At 45.6% G+C, this 22,487-nt stretch overlaps 2 protein-coding genes across 3 annotated transcripts in view; one reads left to right on the top strand and one right to left on the bottom strand.

Annotated features, from left to right (window-relative positions):
- PAX5 (paired box 5) overlaps window positions 1–22,487 on the top strand; it is a 362,503-nt gene that overhangs the window by 56,412 nt on the left and 283,604 nt on the right. The gene's annotated exons all lie outside the window — the stretch shown is intronic.
- On the bottom strand, window positions 19,430–20,125 carry LOC129334464 (RNA-binding protein with multiple splicing 2-like). The gene has a single exon (XM_054986602.1). It carries the CDS (start codon window positions 20,123–20,125, stop codon window positions 19,430–19,432), a length of 696 nt encoding a protein of 231 aa, XP_054842577.1.

Here is a 22,487-nt window from a genome sequence, read left to right as displayed (position 1 = left end):
GTAATATATTGTAAAAAGTTATTTTAAAAAGTAGAACAATGACACGTAAGATGAAGGGGTGGGGGTGTTTTATGTATTTGTTTATGTATTTTATTTATTTTATTTGTAACTTAGGCTTCTCAGTAAGACTCAAGGTGGATTACAAGGAGAAAAACAATGCAATTTAATAGCATGAGACATCCAATAAACATTAAAAGTATTAGATTACAAATATTAGAAACAATGCAAAGAAGTGTCAGGGATGCAAAAAAAAAAAGGAATTACGAAAGTAGAAACCAGCATAATAAAATATAATACATACCATTACAGTGGTACATAGACTACAGTCTTTCCCCCTTTCTAAAAGAGCCTTCCTGACCAGTTCCATTATACTGTAGCCTTATTCCCTTTATAAAAATGTCCCTTGAAGATTTTCTTTTACATCGTTTTCAGACTGACAGACTTGTGGGGACGTTCCTGTTCTCCTCAGACAACACACAACACACAACAGAGTTTGCATGAGTTCTATCCCACCATGAAAATCTAAATAATAATTGGACTAGTAATTTCCTTTAATTGTGTAGTGTCCTATACAGTAATTTAAATGTGGCACATAGTTTAGTCTGATGGAAAAGGTAGAAAAATGAACCAAAGCCCAGATCTATTGTTCAGCTACATAGCACCGGTGGGCCTTAATATGAAAGGAGAAAGAAAACCAGTGTATTTAGGGGCCGGTGCATATCTGAAAGTGCTAGGTCAGTAAAACAGTTCCAGGCAAACAACTTCAGTTGTAAAATCAAAAAGAGTCCAGTAGCACCTTTAAGACTAACCAATTTTATTTTATTGTAGCATAAGCTTTCGAGAATCAAGTTCTCTTCATCAGATGCCTGATCCGAACTCTGGAACTTCAGTTGTGTAATTATAGGTCAGTTGACCTCTTAGTGAAGGTCAATTGGATGAAATCTGCTTTCAATGGGCCAAGGATAAGGAGGTGAATTGTGACACCTGCTGCCAAGCTTGAGCGGAGCAGCCCAGGACATTACATGTTGCTACATAGCTAGCTTGCAGACATCCTAATTTAGAAAGGAAACTTAGGACATGACCAATTATACATTTAGAACCCTGTTATGGATCCTGCTTCAGGGAGGTGTAGAATTATTCCTGGCGGTGCCTTTTCACTTCTTTGTCTGCTTCTCTCTCTCTCTTTTTAATGAGAAGGACAGTAGAATAATGAAACTGGAGTAGTGATATCCGTCCCAGTTCATTTGCATGTTGATGGAACTTATATATCACTTAATATAAAAATATACACAGTGTACCATGAATGCTTACAACACCAAGATGTCAGAGCGACTCAGCCAACCCAAAGTTATAAGCTGCCAGGTCCTTCAAGAGTAATTACTTGAGAAAACAAGTAATTGTTTAATATCTAAGTAATTGGCTTAATATCTAAGACTAAAAACAGATTTGAACCAGGCAGGCCTCTCTTGACATTTCATCACAACGGAGAAGGCCATCCCGTGTACCTAAAGATTGAATGTACGGTGGTGTTGGAACTCTCCACAGGTTTCTTGGTTCAGATTTTCATAACTCTAATGGTTCATAAGAGCAGGAATTCACTGAGGCACTTTGGGTCCAAGCTGTGTAGGACTTTAAAGACCATACTCAGACCCTTGAAGAAGGCTTGGGGAGCTAGTACAACTATACTACAATCAACGTAATACAAGTGGGGATTGAGGAGAATTGCAGAGGAATGATTCCCTGCTCCTGGGCCCATTTTTCTTACTTCAGGTGGCAATTGTTGAAGGCAGAGCTCCAGACACAAATGGGGAATTGTCACTGGGGTGGGGGGGGGATGACGACTGGGGCTGGGTGGGCTTGACGGAGTTGCTACTGCTGTTGAAGTAGGAAAAGTGGGACGAGGTGGCGACTCCCTCAGCCCAAGCTTTGCTGCCTCAGCCATGGTGGTGGTAGTGACAGCAGTGACTTCCCCCAGCCCGCCTGCCGCTTTGTCACTTCAGTGGAGGCAGCACCAGCTCCCCAAATTCCACCCACCCTGCCATTGGTGGTGAAACTGCAGGTGGGTGGGAGAGTCACTGCCACTGTGGAGTCACCGAAGCTGCAAGTGGGAAGGCAGGAGGAGTTCCTGCCTCCTTCCCTGCTTTTCCTACCTCATAGGTGGTGGTGGTGGACTCCCTGCTTGGTTACCTGCAGCTTTGCTGCCTCAGCAATGGTGGTGACTAGAGGTGGGCACGGACTGGAAAACAGACCAAAATTTGACACAGACCAGCCCAGTTTGGCATTTGTGAACCAGTGGGTCATGGGGCGCATGTTTTCCATGGACCAGATGACTTTTGGGCTGATCCGTTGGTCCATGAATCCAGACATCTCAGTGCCTTTTCTGGGACTTCCCCTCCTGCCAGCTGAAACAAGGCACAGGGCTTAAAGTGCCCATTTCCATGCCCCTTGCTTGAAGCTGGCATGGAACTGGGCGCTACCCCACAGAGCTGGCTTCAGCTGACAGGCAGGGACTTCCTCGCCTGCCAGCTGAAGCAAGACTCAGGGTTTAAAGCACTCATTTCCATGCCCCTCGCTTGCAAGCGGCATGGAACTGAGTGCTCCCCTGCAGGGCTGGCTTCAGCTGACAGGCCCCAGAAGTGACTGATCATGGAACGACGAACCGGTCCACAAACTAGGGTGGGTATGTAAAAAGTTCGTGGTCTGTGAAATGCAATGGACCACGGCCTGATGCCCCGTGGTTTTTTCCTGGTCTGTGCCTACTTCTAGTGGTGACTTTTCTCCTGCCGGCTGAGCAGTGGAGAATTGGAAAATTGTCTGAGCTTACAGACAATGCTTTTATCTTTTGGAGATTTAACCCTCTCTCCATTTTAAAGAAGTTTTTAGATTTTTCTGCAAATCTGGGGGGGGGGGAGTCACCCATGTTTGCTGAAAAAACTGCTTTCTGTCAACATGGCCTGATCTGTGGATTTAAGTATTTATTTTTTATTTATTTTATCAAATTTATACCCTGCCCTCCCTGCGAATGGGCTCAGGGCAGCTCATGGAACACACGGCATGTTTTGCATAGATGCAACAATTTCATTCTACAAAAACATTCAGTGTGCCGTGTTATATATTATGAACGTACATTCACATTACAAAACTTTTTCATTAAATTATACATCTTTTTCAAAAATTGAGCCATGTTGTTCTGTTTCATCTTCCTAATACCTGGTAGGTAGATCTGCCTGGTTCCTGTGTGTAATTAAAGAAAGTCAGTCTGCGCATGCCCAAAAACACTGTTTACCTTTTTGCAGATTTTGACTTCAGAACAGGAATTTATTTAGTTTCCTAAAAACCCTGTTTTTCTGTTGTGAGATATAGTGTGTGTTTGTGTGTGTGTGTGAAAACTTTCTGGATATTATATTCCCTCAGCCCTTTGGCTCTCTTCAGTGAAGTAGTTCTTTTTCAATAGTGATAGTTTCTGGTGTTCAAGGCTGCCTGAGTTTGGTGCAGTGGTTAAGAGCAGCAGGACTCTAATCTGGAAAAACGGGTTTGATTCCCCACTCCTCCGCTTGAAGCCAGCTGGGTGACCTTGGGTCAGTTGCAGCTCTCTCAGAGCTCTCTCAGCCCCACCCACCCCACAGGGTGATTGTTGTGGGGATAATAATAACATACTTTGTAAACTGCTCTGAGTGGGTTTTAAGTTGTCCTGAAGGGCAGATCGAATCTCATTATTATTTCTCTTAAGTCATTTAGCCCTAATCTCAGGTTTTGTACAAAATGCAATCAAGGGGTATTTATCAATGAGTAAAAGACATTCTGCATAGGCTCAAAGACACACATTTTTTCACACCAGTAAATTGCAGCAGAGTGGCTGGCAATGTAAGATTAAAAACAGATATCAGGCTGAATGAGACAGGGTACTAATTTTTTTCTCCTGCCCCTTCCCATGGCCCCACCTTCTCCTGAGGCAAATTTTCCACTAAAAGCAGATCAGGCAATCCCCAAAGAGTATAAATCTCACTCAGAGTGTCTGACTGGCCCTCTCACTTGTCCCTGTTGACAGAAAAAAGAGACAACCCCCCGTCCCTGCCTCCAAGGAGAAGGACAAGGAGAAAAGGTTATGGAACATATGAGAACGAACATGACCAGTAGGGGGTCAACAGATTTAGGACAAGAGCTCTTGGGCTGTTCGCAGCTTTCCCATTCATCACCTTCCAAGTCAGCTTAGTGGAAAAAAAATTGCTTATCTCCTTTCTATCTCCGTAGGGACAAGAGCTAGAGACATAACTGGGAAATTCAGAGAGGGAACACAATATATTTCTAAGAGGACATTGTTCTCATGTGCCCCTGCAGATATGAGGCTGACAAAAACCTACAGCGTTTGCAGCAGGCAGCTGAGCAAAAGGATATACATATGGCATTGTACCCTTCCCTTGAAATGATTAACAAAGGCCTTGTGGGCTGGGAAAGTTCATGTGCTCGTCAGATACTCCAGAAGTTAATGTATAAAGCACAGTGTTCCATGCACTGGCCTTCAAAATAAGCAGTGCTGGTACACGTGGTAGTCTCTTCTCTCACCCCATGGTCTGAATGCCTAAGAAGGGCTAGTAGTCTGTACTGTGTGTTGAGTACTCCCTGAAAAAAAGCCTTGAAAATAAGAGAAATGGACCAGGGCTTGAGATGCATTTTCAAGTGTTTCAATTTTTGTAATAAAAGTAGTGCTGTCAAGAAGCTAGAAGTTTTTGTTAAAAAAAGTAGGAAACTGATGTGAAAATCGAAGCTTTTGAGACTGTTTTCTGGAGGGTAATTTCCCAGCATTGGAGATGTAAAGTCCCTCAGGAAGTGAAATTGGAGAAAAATAGAGAAGTCCCCAGTGAGTAAAATCATTTTTTAAAAAGAAAGACAAAAAGAAAAAAGAAAAGAAAGGATGCTGCTTGTCTATTGTGAAAATGAAATCCATTTAAGTGATTTCAGTTCAGCCTTAAATTAGTCACAGAAATATTCCTGAGAGAGGGTGCAGTGTAGCTGCTATTTTTATTTAATGTAAATAATGCAGTGCTAAAAAGTAAAGTGCTTTTACTAAATGACCTGAATTGTCCAGCGTGCAAAATGTCAGGTATATTCACAATAACAAAATGTTGCAGCCACAGCACTGATCTCCTGTGTCTTCAACATTGTAGCACTGGTGTTTTGTTTAAAACTATTATTATTGTTATTATTATTATTATTATTATTATTTCTGAAAATTGTCCATTTTGTCTCATATTTCTTGACAGTTGTAAGTCAATAAAAGAATCCATTTTATCTAATGACTGCTAATGGTTGGACCACGTCTTATGGATATTAACAGATACATGCCTGCAAATGGTAACAGTACCACGTGGAGGTCATATGCATATTTAAAAAACTACATATACATATGGTTGCTAGTGTTAATCAATCAATCACTCAATCAACCAACCAATCAACCAATCAATCAAGCCAGTGTGGGGTAGTGGTTAAGAGTGACGGGACTCTAATCTGGAGAACCGGGTTTGATTCCCCACTGCTTGAAGCCAGCTGGGTGACCTTGCGTCAGTCACAGCTTCTCGGAGCTCTCTCAGCCCCACCCACCCCACAGTGTGGTTATTGTTGTGGGGATAATAATAACATACTTTGTAAACTGCTCTAAGTGGGTGTTAAGTTGCCCTGAAGGGCAGTATATAAATTGAATGTTAATATTATTCAATAAATCAATCAGTTGCAAATATTTGTATCCCACCTAATCTTTTCAGACTCAAGGTGGTTTGCCATAGCCCAAATGGTGGTTTGTCTTCTAAATCTGGGAAATTCAATTTGCATATTAGGCAAAATATGTATGTAAGTGCCATCAAGTGCCATCAAGTGAAGTTTTTATTGATTTTATTGAACATTATATTTCTGTATTGGTTTTAACTGTTGTAATTGTGAACTACTTTGAGATCTTAATTGAAGACAAGCAGTATAAAAACTGAATAAATAAATAAAAATAAAACAAACTGACCCATGGCGACTACAGAAAGTGGCTTTCAAGGCAAGCAAGAAGCAGAGATGATCTGCCATTGCCTTCCTCTGGAGTTTTTCTTGGTGGTCCCCAATCCAAATACTGACCTGGCTTAGCTTCTGAGATCAGATGAGATCAGGCTATACCACGCTGCAACTCCGACCACCGTATGTGCAAACTGCTGCTGGTGGAGAGTGCCCTCAAGTCATAGCTGACTTATGGCAACCCCTGGTGGGGTTTTCATGGTAGGAGACTAACAGAGGTGGTTTGCCATTACCTGCCCCTGCAATTCTGGTCTTTGTTGGAGGATGACTGTGCTTCCAAGATCTGATGAGATCAGTCTTGCCTAGGATAGCCAGGTCAGGAGGCCATTATGCAGCTTAATGTAGCAATCTATTTAGCATATTAATTTTGGGAAGTTTTTAGCCAATTGCTTTGAGTTTGATCATGGCCCAAGCCACAAGACAGATGAGAAAAGAACAGTGAAAAGATCTTTTAATGTAGCCGTTTTCTCATGCCACTAATGAACAATGTTTGCAGGCCCAAATTTGTGATGAAAGGAAAGCAAGTACAACCACTACCCGCATAACGCTCCCCTCCCCTCGATATGCTGGAATCCACCCAGTCCCACAGCAGTGCACTGTGAACAGAGCCCCATTGATAAACGTTCAAGGGAGGGCTGGGTGGGAAGCCGGCCACGAGCCAAGTGAGGGGCAAGGCCTGACTCCCTGTAAATAGTGTTGGCAGTGGACCTGAGAAGAAACCAATGCCTCTCATGTCTACCTCCCCCCTCTGCCCCCACCACCCAGGCCAGTCTTCCCTGATAGGCTGGCCTAGGATTTGAATTGTGGCACCATGAACTGCCTTGCAGAGGCTGCAGGGAGCCTCCCCGCCCCCAAAACATGGTGGCTACCATGCACTTTGCCCTCCTCCCCGTCAGCCCACAACCAGATCCCCCAGGTAAGTCTGGGAGCTGGCTTTTGCAGGCCAGTGCTGATGGCAAGGGGTAAGGTGACAAAACATACCAGACCACCCTGATGGACTTGATAGAGGCCACAACTTTATTGATTTACAGCTCATGGTAGTGCATAGGGCACGGATCCTAGCATAGGCTGACCTGACTGCCAGCTGATGGCCTCCTGCCCCCTTAGACCACCTGCTGAAGGGGGGAACCATGGGAAGACAGTTACTGGGATACCACGTGGGGACATGCCTCCGTGGGGATCCCTTGCCACTTGGGAGTGAGGGTGCCCCGACATCCCCCAAGCTGAGCATGCACCTGCCATGCCTCACTCCCCAGATCCCTTAAGGGGATCCCCGTGATGGGGAAACTGAGCTTGCAGGCCCTTCCCCCCACAAACAGATCCATGCCCAATGCCCAAAACTGCCACAACAGCCACACAATGACTCCTACCAAAGCTCCCAGAGCTGCAACCAACCTAGCAAGCTGTCCTAGATGTCTTGCAATCAAATGACATGTCCCCAGCTGGACAAGTTCGACCCATCAGGTTGGAACAATGCCTCCACTCTGAAAGAGATGTCTGGGTGAGGAATCACGCCCCCCCCTGTGTCAACAACCTGTCCCACATCCCTGACTTACTTCTTCCTGGTCAGGTAAACCCTCTCTAGGTCAGCAGCTCCACGCCATGAGCAACATGCCAGCAACTCCGACCACCGTATGCACATCTGAGGGAAATGTCCCCGGAGAAGTTCCAGATTGGCCACAATAGAATGCTTCAAACCCACACCCTGCTGTCTCCCCAAATTGTTTTTCTCAGCTGGGTGACCAGGGTTTTGGCGGCCCCCGATGACTGGTGTGGCAAAGAACCATCAGAACCAGCAAGTCTCACAGCATTCTCCTGACGACGATCCAGGCAATGTCACCAGCACCATCCGGGCCAAGCTGTGGGCTGTCATCTGGACAAAGATGCATAGAGATCTGCAAAATTCATTCCCCACTTCTCCAGACTTGCCAGCTTGCTCTCAGACAGTCTACAAAAATACCAGCCGACAGCATATGGTGGGTCCCTGCACAACAGCAGCCCTTCCACGTCCTCTGTACACCGTTATCACAGCCCCGGGTCCTCCAAAACCCTGAATTCTTCAGACCCTTTACAGTTCAGAAGGATGCCTCAGGCTTAGGATTAGGGGCTGTGCTGTCTCAAGAGGATGGTGGTCAAGAGCATCCCATCATCTTCATTAGTTGCAATCTACAGCTCACTGAAAAGAAATAGCCACAGCTGAGAAAAAGGCATTAGCTATAAAGTGGGTGGTGGGGGCGTTAAAACATTACCTCACTAACAACCCCTTTACCTTGGTGACAGATCCCCCCCCCCTTTTTGTGGATATTATGGATGAAAGAGCACAAAGCATGTGTCTGGAGACGGTACCTGTCTCTCTTGCTTTTTAGTTTTATGATACGCCACTGGCCAGACCAGCAGCATACCAATGCCAACTATTCCTGGTTGTTCAACAGCAATCTGCAAGCTACTGCTACCCCAAGGATGTGTGTGTGTGTGTGTGTAACTGGCTCTTCAATGTGACTTGGGCAGCACTGGTTGTAACTGCCTTCCAACACTGCCAGCAGCACCCATCCAGGACCAGAACAGCGCAACAGCTGGGAGGCCACCAAGGATAGCCACGCTGGGGTGAGGAGAAGTGGTGACACCGAGTCTCCTAGCAACCCGGAGAGAGGCAGGTTGGGAGAAAGGGCTAGGCCACCTCCGTGGAAGTCAGCGACATGGCAGGACTCAGCAGCAGCGAGAAAGATGCCACTGCGCCCACTGGCAGGGGCAGCCACTTTCTCCAGCGAACTCAGCCCAGACTTGCTGTTGATGGCTAGCATGGGATTGTGCCACCAGGCCATGGACTATGCCATGGAGAAGATGGCAGCATGAACATGAGCCCCTGGTGTATGTTCTCCTGAAGAAATATCAAAACACCGCGAAATAACATGTCATTGGAAATTTTTGACCTCCTAAAACAACTCTGAGCTCCTAAAACAACTCCTGAAACAACTTTACTAAGCTTAACCGCAAGCTGTGCAAGCTAAACCGCACCGGAGTTAAAACTACCCTGCAAACAACTAAACAGCAATGGAGCTACAACCTCCTGCAATCTAACAGCAACAGAGTCACACAACTGCTTACCGGCAAGTGAGTTGGGTAGAAAAATAGTTGTTAAAATTGAAAATAGAGTTAGTACTGTGTCTTGGAGGAGCCGGACGACACTGAGGCTGTTTTTGAGAGGCCAGCCTAGCCCGAGCTTGAGTTTGCCACTCAATTGCCCAGAAAATAAAGATCTTACCTGGAGATTTGGGAGCTGATGGAAGAAGCTGGGGCAAGACAAAGAGGAAGCCCTGCGGTGGTAAATTGGAGTGGTTGCTGTGAGGCGAATGGGAAGAGAGAGTGCTGTCTTGGAGTCGTGGAGAATTTTGGAGGCTATCAGAGAGTATTAGAGACCTTTGGAGAGCTGGGTGGCTTTCGGGAGCTTCAGAGACCACTTGGAGGCCTTTGGAGGTTGTCGGGTTTTGCGTAACAACAGAATTGCAGCTGTTGGTTTTGTACAACAACAGAAGAGATGGCCTGGACTTGTTGAACCACTGGAGCAGCTGGAGAAGCCTAAGAGTAGCCAGCCCCGAAGACCGTTGAACCACCCGCTTTAGAGTAGGGTCGAGATTCGGAAGTTAAGAGTTAGTTTGCATTATAGAGGTGGATGATAGGCTTCCCAGAGGCTTATTAAACTATCGTTCCCTGAGATGGAAGGATTGTAATTATTGCAACACCCTGTTTAATTGTGGTTTTAAAGTAAGAAAAAGAGAAAAAAAGGGGAGGGGAATTAGAATAAGAATACTATTGAGTAAATTAATTTTTGTTGCTGCAATTGGCGCTTAATGTGGTGTTGATTTGATTGGGGAGGAGCTTTTGCTTAGGTTAATTAGACTAAATTGAATGAATGGCTTTTTGGAATAGATCAAACTAGGGGGTTGTATTTATTGCACCAACTTGTTTAATTGAGGCCTTAATAAATTATTTTTAAAAAAGAAAAAAAAAGAGGGAGGGGAAAAATTAGAAATACAATGTTATATGTTCTGCGGCAATTGGAGTTAATATTAGTGGTTAAATCAGATGTGGTGCTAATCAGATTAGGAGGGTGGGTGGAGTTATTGATTAGATAAAAATGGATTAAATTAAATTGTTCAGGGATGGAGCCACAGGGAGTGGCTTAAGGAAAACATTATTTTATGGTGCAGATTTACCTAGGATTGGATTATTGTGCCGGAATTAGTGTTGAATTAGTTATAAAGATACTCACTGATGATGATGATATGTTCTTGTTAGTTGGTGGTGGACACTGGGAGGGTGGCTGGTATGGAGCCAGGGATCCCAGTCCTCTGGGGACGAGGGAGGTATGGCAGTGGGACACAGTCTAACTGGAGAAGGCCGTGGAGATATGGTAGGGCTCGGTGGCCTTCTAGCCTACATCCCATCCCGAGATACGCTGGTGATGGAGCTAGGAAAATTAGCCCCATTTCGACACTGATGTTGTGCAATGCCAGGTCCATAAATAATAAAATCGCAACACTGCAAAACTTTATTGCAGAAAATGATATGGACCTGGTAGGCGTGACTGAAACCTGGGTAAGGGAGGGTGAGATGGTTGCCTTGAGAGAACTGACCCCCCCCCCCCGCGGGATATTCGGTCCTTCATCAGTCCCAAACTGGAGGTCAGGGTGGAGGGGTGGCAATCCTTGCCAGAGAGTCTTCTTCCTTTAGGCCGCTCCCTGTCCCCTAAATCACTGTCATTGATTATGTAGGCCTAGTGTGGGGTGCAGAGGAGAGTTTGGCTATCTGTCTGGTGTACTAACTGCCTAGCGCACCAGCAGAAACCCTGTCGCGCCTGCTTGCGGTGGTAGCGGGGTGGACCTTGGAGTACCCTAGATTGGTGGCACTGGGGGACTTCAATGTCCATGTCAATGATGCCATCTCTATGCGGGCCACAGACTTAGTGTCATCCATGGCAGCACGGGGACTCTCCCAAGATGTATCGGCTCCTACACACAAAGCAAGCCACACGCTAGATTTGATTTTCAGGACGGGGTTACATGTGGTTCTGGAAGTGGTAGGAGCTGTGCCATGGTCAGACCACTCGGTCCTGAAGGCTCAGCTGGATCTACCGTCCCCCCTTGCAAGGGTGGTGAGCTGATTTTTGCTCACCCGCGGAGACTCATAGATCCAATTGACTTCCAGAATGCTCTGCAGGATCCGATACTCTACAGCGGTTTGTTGGATGAGCTGATGGAGGTCTAGCAAGGCTGGCTCTCCAAAGCCATCAACGGGATCACCCCCTGTCGCCCTCTTCACCCTTGGATCCAACGGACTCCGTGGTACACAAAGGAGCTATGCTGGAAGAAGCAGGAGCTAAGATGGCTTGAGCAAGTGTGGCAGCGATCTCGTGATGAAGAAACAAGATCATCTTATAGGATGCTTATGAAATCCTATGAGGTGGCGGTGATGACTGTGAAGAAGGAATTCTACACAGCCTCCATTGCATCAGCTAGCTCATGCCCAGCAAAATTATTTAATGTGTTTCATTTGTTGACCTCCTTGACAGATGGAGATAATCAGATTTTGAATTTGGATATAAGCTCTGATGCTTTGGGGAGCTTTTTTACTGATAAAATCTTGTCTCTCTGCCATGATTTGCCAGCCATGGTTGATACAGTACGTGAACTAGAGACTCCTTGGCTGTCTTCTGGGCCAACATTTGACCATTTCAGTCCACTCTGCGGGGATGAGATTGACAGGACCCTATGAGCAGTGAGACCCACCACATGCTTCCTGCACCCATGTCCATTGTGGCTGGTAAAGGCCAGTGCTGATGGGGTACAAAGTCACTTGGAGTCCATTGTCAACTTGTCCCTGAGCTCCGGAGTTTTCCCTGGGGTGCTAAAGGAAGCCATGGTGAGGCCTCTCTTGAAGCCATCTTTGGACCTCACTGACCTGGTCAGTTACCGCCCAGTTTTGAACTTCCTGTTCCTGGGTAAAGTGATTGAACGGGTGGTGGAGGAACAGCTGCAGGGGTTCCTGAATGAAATCTCAGCTCTAAATCCCTTCCAGTCCGGCTTCCACCCGGGGCATGGGACAGAGACATTGCTGGTCGCCCTCACAGATGATCTCCGCAGACACCTGGATTGAGGTGGATCGGCGCTGCTGATATTATTGGATTTATTGTCGAAGGCTTTCATGGCCGGAGAACGATGGTTGTTGTGGGTTTTCTGGGCTGTATTGCCGTGGTCTTGGCGTTGTAGTTCCTGACGTTTCGCCAGCAGCTGTGGCTGGCATCTTCAGAGGTGTAGCACCAAAAGACAGAGATCTCTCAGTGTCACAGTGTGGAAAGGATGTTGGCAGGTCATTTAGTGGGGTTGAGCTGAGTCATCCTGTAAGTGTTTCCAGGGTGTGGAATGCTAATGGCCGGAGGCTTCACTGTATCCTGAGGAGGTTCTTTTGCATATGCATTGGTGCTTGATGTGCTAATCTTCTCTGCAGGGCTATTGTCGAGTATAGAGTGTTTTGTTAGCCTGGTGTTTTTCAGAACTGGAAACCATGCTCTGTTCATTCTTAAGGTTTCTTCTTTCCTGTTGAAGTTTTGCTTATGCTTGTGAATTTCAATGGCTTCCCTGTGCAGTCTGACAAAGTAGTTGGAAGTGTTGTCCGGTATTTTGGTGTCCTGGAATAAGATACTGTGCCCTGTTTGAGTTAGGCTATGTTCAGCCACTGCTGATTTTTCAGGTTGTCCAAGTCTGCAGTGTCTTTCATGTTCTTTTATTCTTGTCTGGATACTACACTTTGTGGTCCCGATGTAAACTTGTCCACAGCTGCAGGGTATACGGTATACTCCTGCAGAGGTGAGGGGGTCTCTACTGTCTTTTGCTGATCGTAGCATCTGTTGTATTTTTCGGGTGGGTCTGAATACTGCTTGAAGGTTATGCTTTTTCATAAGCTTTCCCATCTGATCAGTAATTCCTTTGATATATGGCAAAAACACTTTTCCTGTAGGAGACTGTTTTTCCTTGGTTGTTTGATTCATCCTGGGTTTGATTGCTCTTCGGATTTCATTTCTGGAGTAGCCATTTGCCTGAAGTGCGTGATTGGAGTTTTTGTGTAAGTACCGATCAGTGTGAGTTGGTTTCCTGTAGACCTTGTGACCTAACTGAAAGTTTGCTTTACACAAGGTCTACAGGAAACCAACTCACACTGATCGGTTCTTACACAAAAACTCCAATCACCACCCCCGACAGAAAAGAGGCATAATGAAAACATTAGTGGATCGTGCAAGATGGATATGTGAGCCGCACTTTCTCAATGAGGAAATTAATCATCTAAACCACGCACTTCAGGCAAATGGCTACTCCAGAAATGAAAAAGCATAACCTTCAAGCAGAGGTCCTGTATTTGAGTCGCGGTGTGTTTGTGTTTGTGTTAGGTGCTGAACTCTAATTCCTGACCCTCGACAGGGCGCTGCTTATGCCAGTGTCGTTGGTTAGGAGTTTGGGGATGATTCTGGATGCCTCCTTGAAAATGGAGGCTCAGGTCACAGCAGTTGCCAGGTCCTCTTTTTTTATCTACGGCAGACCAGGCAGCTTGTCCCATACCTCTCAGTCAGCGACTAAACTACAGTGATACAGGCAATGGTCATCTTTAGGCTGGATTATTGTAACTTGCTCTATGTGGGTCTTCCTTTGAGCCTGACCCAGAAACTGCAGCTGGTTCAGAATGCAGCAGCGCGTGTTATTGTAGGAGCGCCGACGAGTGCATATAACACCTATATTGCGCCAGCTGCATTGGCTGCCAGTGGAGTACCGGATCAGGTTCAAGAGAGCTAGTTTGGTGTAGCGGTTAAGAGGACTCTAATCTGGAGAGCCGGGTTTGATTCCCCACTCCTCCACTTGAAGTCAGCTGGGTGACCTTGGGCTAGTCACAGTTCTCTGGAGCTCTCTCAGCCCCACCTACCTCACAGGGTGTTGTTGTGGGGATAATGATGACATACTTTGTAAACCACTCTGAGTGGGCATTAAGTTGTCCTGAAGGGTGGTATATAAATCGAATGTTGTTGTTGTTGTTGTTGTTATTATTATTATTAAGGTTTTGGTGTTAACCTACAAAGCCCTGTGTGGACTGGGACCAGCATATCTGCGAGACTGCCTCTCCCCATAGGCGCCCCAGAGGATGCTCCAATCAGGAGAGAAACATCTATTGGTGGTCCCTGGCCCCAAGGAGGCCCGCCTGGCCTCAACCAGAGCCAGGCATTCTCAGTCCTGGATCCAGCCTGGTGGAACTCTCTGTCCACTGAGACCAGGGCCCGGCAGGATGTGTTAATCGTTTCGCTGGGCCTGTAAGACAGAGATGTTTCATCAGGCATATGGTTGAGGATGGGCTTGGCCTCCACCAGCCGAAAAAACGGAGAAGAATAAAATCTGAATCCCTCCCTACTAGAGTTGTCCACCACCGTATCTTGTTGAGCTGTGTCTGCTGCTATTGACTGCCACCATCTGAATGTATATTTTTACATGTGAAGTTTTAAAAAATCTATTTATGGTTTTAATTGTATAAATTAATTTTAAATGTGTTTTAAAATGCTGTAATCCACTCTGAGCCCTTCATGGGGAGCGCTGAATAGAAATCCAAAGAAAATAAATAAATAAAATAAAATCATCACCCAGCTGGGATTGTGCCACTAGGACATGACATCATCACCCAGCACTGTGACTGGAAGCAGTTGCCTGGGGGCACCTAACAACAGCAGGCTGGCAGCAGCAGCCCCTCGACCAGCCTGGATCTTTCCCAGCAAGGAAAAATGCCCAGACAGGGAGTGAGGATTGGGCAAGATGGGGGCCATTGACAAAGTGCAAGGGCAGGGATGGGGCAAGGCTGTATGGCAACCCCTGGCCCAGGTGTTAAACCTTACTCTGGGAGTGAGAACCTGGAGAGAGGGGCAGAATATCCCTTAGGACATTCTGCCTAGAAAGGGCTCAGAACCCTCCAGTTGTGGAGGCGAAAAGGAGGTCTGTCCCAGCCTGCTAAGGGGTGGCCTCTGAGGCAGAAAAGAGGTTTCAGAGGTGACATAACCCCAGCCTCGCATCTGCCATTTCTGAGGCCACATGAGGGAGCTCTTGACAGGTGAGGAAGCCCTGAGGGAAGTGGCTGGCAGGTGGCCAAAGGCAGAAGGGATCTCAGGGGACTGGATGGAGCAACGACACCATGGTGGAGGGGTGGATGTCGGACCTTGCCCTAGAGGTGCCTCACACAAAGCATATGCTGAAGATGTAAATGAACAGGAATAATGTGGTTATCACTTTGGTATCTGTTCGCTATGGGTTAGACCCATCAGCTTTTCTGCTGCCAAAATTACAATGTAGGTGTCCTCTTTGAGCATCCCAAAAGGTTATGCTGAGAATCATGGAAGATGCATGTGCAAAAACTATGTGGAATGGGGCCTGTACTATGAAGAGGAACTGGGAGAGACTGAGTGAAAAAGCTGGCTGGATCCAACCCTATGATCCTAGATATTGTTTATTGTTTTTATTGTTTATGGTCAATGACCATTAAGAACCATCAACAACAGTTACAACATCCTAAATTCCAGTATATAAAATATGAGATATAAAAATACCTCATTGAGTTTAAAATACATATTTAAAAGCATTAATATTGTTCATATCCTACTAAAAGGGAGGGAGCCATAGGTCTCTATGTATGACCTTGTTGCTTGCTGTGAGCTTTTATCATATAAGCACAAAATGTGGCTATAAGCCTGGAGACAGTTGGATATTCATCAATTAAAAGTTTCTCCAAGCAGGTCTTATCTGCATAAACTATAAGAATGATCGCATGATCCTAGGTATGTTTGCCCAAAAGTTTCTGTCTGAGTTCAGTGAATCTCTACTTCCTTAAGAACAGGTGTTTTTATAATTGCAACCTTAGTATACAACTGGCAACCCATTGTTATGTTTTTTGATAGAAGGGCTGTTTCCACACTTTCCACGTTTTTTGTAGAAGGGCCGTTTCCACACGTTCCGCATTTTTTGCGCGATCTTCCGGGTTGTTACGAGCAGCAGGGAGCCGTGTGGAAACGGCCAAGGAAATCTCAAACAAACAAAGTGTGTGTGAGATTGTTGTCTAAAAATAACAAGAGTCCTTATTTGAAGAAACATTATCCTGGAGTTGAGTATTTGCGAATGCAGGTTTTTTTGGCCACTTCTAAGTTCCAGTGAGTCAAAGTATTCATTATTCTAATCTTCAGCCCATGGTTTGGGACCTCATGTGGGCTGTGGAGCCCCTTCTGATGGTGGTGGTGGGACCATTTGTGATCCCTTATTGAGATGACTTCATTTGCTGCCTTTTGGCATGACTTGCCTCCTGCCTCCCTTTGCATGCATGCCTCTTTTCACCAGATACCCAACAAAGGTATTTGATGAAGGGAGTCTTTCCTCTTGAAAGCTGATATCCCTGAAAAATGTTGTTGGTCTTTAAAGTACCATTGGACTCAAATCTTGCAGTTCTCAGCAGAGCACTATTAAAGTACATATTGAGGACTGAGCTTGATTCCTCGGTAGGGAGCTCATGCCAACGTATCAGCAATACTGGCATTGTAACATGAACTGTGATATTATGCTGGCACAACAGTTAGTATATGGTAGTGCATAGAGTCTCAGGAGCGGGCTGCAAAAGCCTTTGACGGAAAAAAAGACACTTGTTTCCTTTTGATGCTTTCTGTTGCTTGTGCAGTAGGACAGATCATAAGGGTATTTATGGCTTTGAGCGAATTAGGGCCAAGCTACAAGTGACGAATGACACAGGTTGGACATTTGTCAGCTTCCCTCAAGTTTTGATGGGAAATGTAGGCGTCCTGGTCTTGCAACTTGGCTCTCCGACAGCCGTCCAATGGACTTTTCAACTGTCACTTGTCCAACATTCCGCCAAGCTGCCTACATTTCCCATCAAAACTTGAGGGAAGCTGACAAGTGTCCAACCTGTGTCATTTGTCACTTGCAGTTTAGCCCTTAGTTTCTGCTACCATGGCAGGCTGCCAGCTACTTCATGTTCTGAATCCTATCTTCTGTGCTGTTCTCTGTGTGGGTAACCGTTATCCTTCATTGTAATCGGAAGGGAACTGTTCTACCTCGTTGTAATAAAATTTCTTTCTTCAGTTTTCCTGAAGTTGATTTCCCGTTTTGCAATCATCCCAGTATTAAGTACATTTGGCTAAAGCACCTTCTAAGTTCTTGGGCACTCAGGATTCTTGCCTGCTTGCCCTTAGATTTCCCACTAGTGATTTTGAAGGGAACATGGATAAAAAAATCTTGTACTATGTGACTTTAACAGTGCAGTCTTAAGCACAGTTACATCTTTCTAAGCCTATTGGCTTAGATCTCTGTCTTTTGGTGCTACACCTCTGAAGATGCCAGCCACAGCTGCTGGCGAAACGTCAGGAACTACAATGCCAAGACCACGGCAGTACAGCCCAGAAAACCCACAACAGCCATCGTTCTCCGGCCGTGAAAGCCTTCAACAATACACCTATTGGCTTTGTTAACTTAGAAAGGTATAGCTCTGCTTAATATTGCACTGTAACAAATCTAGCTATGGCATTTTACTGAACTGGTTATAGCTCTAGTAAAAGTATTAGAATACAGTGACAATACATACATGTTTTTTTCTTCTATAAACAAGCCAGGTCATCAAGAAGCAGGGCGCTATGAAATTTGTAGTTAGATAACATTGGCTGTGTCGGCAGTTTTATTATGCTTATGTTTGCTTACATATTAATTCCTTATCTTTGATGTTGTTTGGATTCAGTTTTTGAATTAGGCAAGCATTTCTTTTGTGTGTTTCTATAAAATGCTGTTTTATACCAAGGGTCATTGCATGTTACTATCCATATTCTGTCAGGTTAGGGTTGCCAACTCTGATTTGGGAAATTCCTGGAGGTTTGTGGGCAAAACCTGGGGATGAGAGAGTTTAGGTAGGGAAGAGAGCTCAGTGAAGATGTAATGCCATTGAGCCCATCCTCCAAAGCTGCCATTTCCTCCCAGGGCATTGATCGCTGTAGTCTGGAGATTGAGTGTAATTCCTGGAGGTTGGTAACCGTATGTCAGGTGTTAAATATCATTGCAAGTCAATCATCATAAGCTGTCAAAATAGCAAATGCCACCTGTATGAAATACTAAATATTTTTGAAATATCACAGGAGTCAAGCAGTAACTTAAAGTTTGTGGAGGCCAGGGCTTTTTTTCAGCCGGAACGCGGTGGAACGGAGTTCCGGAACCTCTTGAAAATGGTCACATGGCTGGTGGCCCCGCCCCTGATCTCCAGACAGAGGGGAGTTTAGATTGCCCTACGCGCCGCGCTAAGCGGCGTGTAGGGCAATCTAAACTCCCCTCTGTCTGGAGATCAGGGGGCGGGGCCACCAGCCATGTGAACATTTTCGCCGAGGGCCGCCCACTGAGTTCCACCACCTCTTTCCCCAGAAAGAAAGCCCTGGTGGAGGCAGTTTACAGACGAAGGCCCTCAATGATGGTCCTCGTTTGCATTTGCAACTTGTATGTTGGGACACCCTTTCAGAGGACCAAATTCATGCATAGATTTCAGAACTTGAAATGTTAAAAAACTCAGTGAAAATACTCTTCCCTAGATTCAGTACTAGTTAGATGACTGCAATGTATAACAAATAACAAGGAAGATTCTGACACATCTGCCTTTCTGGAAAAAAAAAAGCTGAAAATATTACTCGAGTCCTTCTTACAGACCCATGGCTGCCAAGATCAAAAAATGGAATGCTTCCGCCTCTCCTCACTTTCTTTACCTTTCCCATTTTTAATAAAACTAGGGACATTTTTAGACACGGGCTTTTCCATCAGACATTTTTGCAGCCCCTAAGTATTTTCAAGTGTTAAATGGCTGGCTAATTCTGCATGCTTGTGGGTGAGATTTAAATCAGGGACTTCCCACCTTACCATCTTGGGCCATTTTCACACAGGAAGATTGACATTTTAAAAAGTTTGTAAATGCAAATATAACATGTACATTGCTCAGAATGCCCACTGTGTTAGAAATTCCTCTCTTTCGCTTTCTTTTCTGCATTAACAAAATAGCTCAGGAGGGACTTAATACCTGTTTGAGTCTCATATATGAGAACATACTTAGACTCTTTTCTACAGTGCCTTGACTCCAGAGTTTTGTTTACAAACATATAATATACAACCAAGAGAATTGTGACTCCTCTGTACTGAGCACTGAATGAAGCTAAAATATCAAAACTCTAGAAGCTGATGATGATATGAATATTTTAAAGAAATAAATTAGTATCCCGAAGATTTATATAACTATGTGTTAACACTGAAACATCATATATTTCTTTTTTTTAAAAAAAAATAGTTACTGGAGTTAGGCATCTTGTCTGGTGGCCACAGGAAAAGGTTGGGACAGTGGGAGGATTTCCAGCAATCCACAACTGCTTCATCTCTGGCACATCACTCCATAGAGAGACAAGGGAGAGGGGAAGGACATGGGCCAAGTGGCAGCTCTGAGCGTACAGGCCGGCAGCAGTGGTGGCAGCAGCTGGGTACATGAAAGCAGCATGTGGGATGGCAGGGGTTAACTCTGTGGTGTGGAGTGGGTAGGGAGCCCAGACCTCTGGAGATGCTGGGCTCAGGGCAGCACTGGTCAGGTCATAAGGGCCCCATGCAATGAAGTGTGTTCCCAGGGCAGGGTGCAGGTTGGTGGGATTCGGTGTGTCCATTAGCTTGCTCTTGGCCATCTTGGTGTTGGCTTTTGCAAACTCTAACCTCAAGGTCTGGAGGTTCTCCTGGTCAAAGCAGATGCCATTCAAGGCATTCTTGGCACCTTCAGCACCAGCCTGGCTGTCAAAGGTAACAAAGCCTACTGGTTGTTTGGATGTTAGTTTGATAAGTGATCCTTCATAACCCGTGAATGGCCGGAAAAGCAGGTAGAGCTCTCTTGGCTTGATATCCACAGGAAGTCCACTGACAAAGAGTGTCCGTACCTCTTCCTCGAGTGTGTTGCTGCTGTGCTCGTTTTCCTTGGGCAGGTAGCTCATGGTGGGCATGGGGCGGGTGCACGGAAGACCCGGGGGGGGGGGCTTGCATGCTGGTCCTGGCTGGTCTTTGGGGTGGGGGTCTCTTTCAGGCCTTCCCTCCTTCCTTGAGGAGGATGAGGGGCTGCCCGAGGCGGCATGTGAGACAGTGGGGCAGGTGCCTGGTGCAAGCTGGGGAGGATTCCGAGGTGCGGTGTGCTGTGCAGTGAGCCAAAACATTATACATTTCTTGACATTCATCACCTCAGGGACCCTAGTTGGGTACAAACACAGCTTAGAAATGTTTTAAATAAATAACTAAGTCCAGGAACTGCTGAGTCTAGCTGCGCCTGAGACACTGGCAACATTGCTGGGACTTGGCTTAGCTTCTTCCTGGTTTCCAGTTGCCCCCCACTTCTAATTCATCCCTAAAAAGGAAGGTCTCTGCTGGCTAGCTAGTAAACCTTGTAAGGGATTCAGCCGAGTACACGTATGTGTGGAGGTAGTTGCAAAGAGGGGAGCCACCAAGAGAGGCCTCAGAATTTCACTGCCCTTGTCTGTGCTTCAGAAACAAGGAAGCCATCAGTTGTCCTCCTCTGAAGATCTTCTGAGGACCAACGTCGTTAATAACAACTTCTCCTCTGCCCTTTTTAAAAAAGGATGGTGACCACATGTCCTTTATCTCCGTGAGGTGTTCAGTTTCCTGAATGTAACTAGCCAGTCTCTCGTGGGAGACTTAAACCAGCCAGGTACAGCAAGGGATGCGGTTGGCCTCACCGCACCAAGAATCTTGTTCCCATCAGCAGACTTCAATAATTGTGTCAGAGGAAGCCAAAGGCAACTCCTATGCAGGCACAGCCGCTAAAATGGAATGCAAGAATGAACCGGAGAGGCAGTGGGGGATCTGCATGTGGGAGAGGGGTTTTTCCACTTGCCCCCTTCCCTCCTATTGTTTAGGGTAGATTGCCACCACATAAATTCTGCCCTTCCCTTGCAATGAGTAGTTTGGGGCACTGATAGAAGCAACCATATGTATGCATGCTAGTGGCTACACACATCTCTCCCCCCCCGGCCTGTTGACTAAGAGCCAAACTACAAGTGATGCTTGACACAGGTTGGACACTTGTCAGCTTCCCTCAAGTTTTGATGGGAAATGTAGGCGTCCTGGTCTTGCAGCTGTAATGGAGAGCCAAGCTGTAAAACCAGGACACCTACATTTCCCATCAAAACTTGAGAGAAGCTGACAAGTGTCCAACCTGTGTAAGGCGTCACTTGTAGCTTGGCTCTAACTCTAACATGGTCAGGATTTCAGTCTATGCATGGATGAAGGGCCAGGTGCTTTGGGTAAGAATCTTTGGTCACAATCTAAGATCTTTTCAATAAGAAAAAAATACCTTTTTTCAGTAACAAATACTTCTAATTTCCAGGAGCACAGAAATATAGGAAACTTTTACCAGAAGATTAGCAAGAATGTTACTGAAATGAATCAAAAGAAACAAAACTAAGAAGCTGACTAGTCACTGCTTTTACCTTGGCATTTTGTTCCACGGAACACAAGCAAAGCTAGAACTTTGAAATCAAGGCTGGCCAAGGCAGACTTCACTTCTCCCCATTCCCTGGTCCTTTGCTTGTATGCCTCTCATAGAGTGTCCTAAACTTTTCAACACTTTCCCTCCCACCTGGGAGGGTTTCTCCTTGATCTACCTTGAACTGGGTTTGAGTTCCCACGTGTGCTCCCCTGCATCTTTCCCAATCAAAACAAGGAGCATATCCTCAACTTTTACAGCCCTAACTCGGGATCTAACTTTGGACATATAAATAGTGATCTATTTTACCCCTTCCTGACAGGTAGGCAAATGGGCATACCTGCGTCAGTGTCTTTTGTGTCTTTCGCTAATCAAGATATCCTACGTTTCTTTGTCACAACACTTCATCTGTAGTCTTTGATATAAATCCACCCCCATTGTTCTTAGGAAGTCCCAAGCCCTCTATAAAGGGGTCGATATGGATCTTGAAGTTTTCTAAGACTATACGTCTGTGGGACCTTAACACCAATTCTGAGGCCAGCTTTACCTGGACAGCAGGGTGGGCAGTATATTTGCAGAATCTCAAATCCATCTCATGAGCACCCTGGGCACTGACTCAGTGTCTGATGAGAAATCAGGGGCATGAGAATCCTGTAATAGTCTACTGAGACCTTCTCTCTGCCCCTCAAACTCCCATTGGTTCAGGACTGAGGATGCAACTGCACATTACTGTAACAAGCTCGAAACACCTGTCTTAGGTTTCAATAATACTTGCCAAGTCTGTCTACTAGAGATGGGCTCGAACTGAAATATGAAGCAAAGTTAATCACGAACCGGGCCAATTCATAGTTCGTGAACCA

The sequence above is a fragment of the Eublepharis macularius genome, chromosome 8, assembly GCF_028583425.1.
Source record: "Eublepharis macularius isolate TG4126 chromosome 8, MPM_Emac_v1.0, whole genome shotgun sequence".
NCBI lineage: Eukaryota > Metazoa > Chordata > Lepidosauria > Squamata > Eublepharidae > Eublepharis > Eublepharis macularius.
The sequence above is the reverse complement of the archived record's forward strand: the minus strand, read 5'-3'. Positions and strand labels throughout refer to the sequence as shown.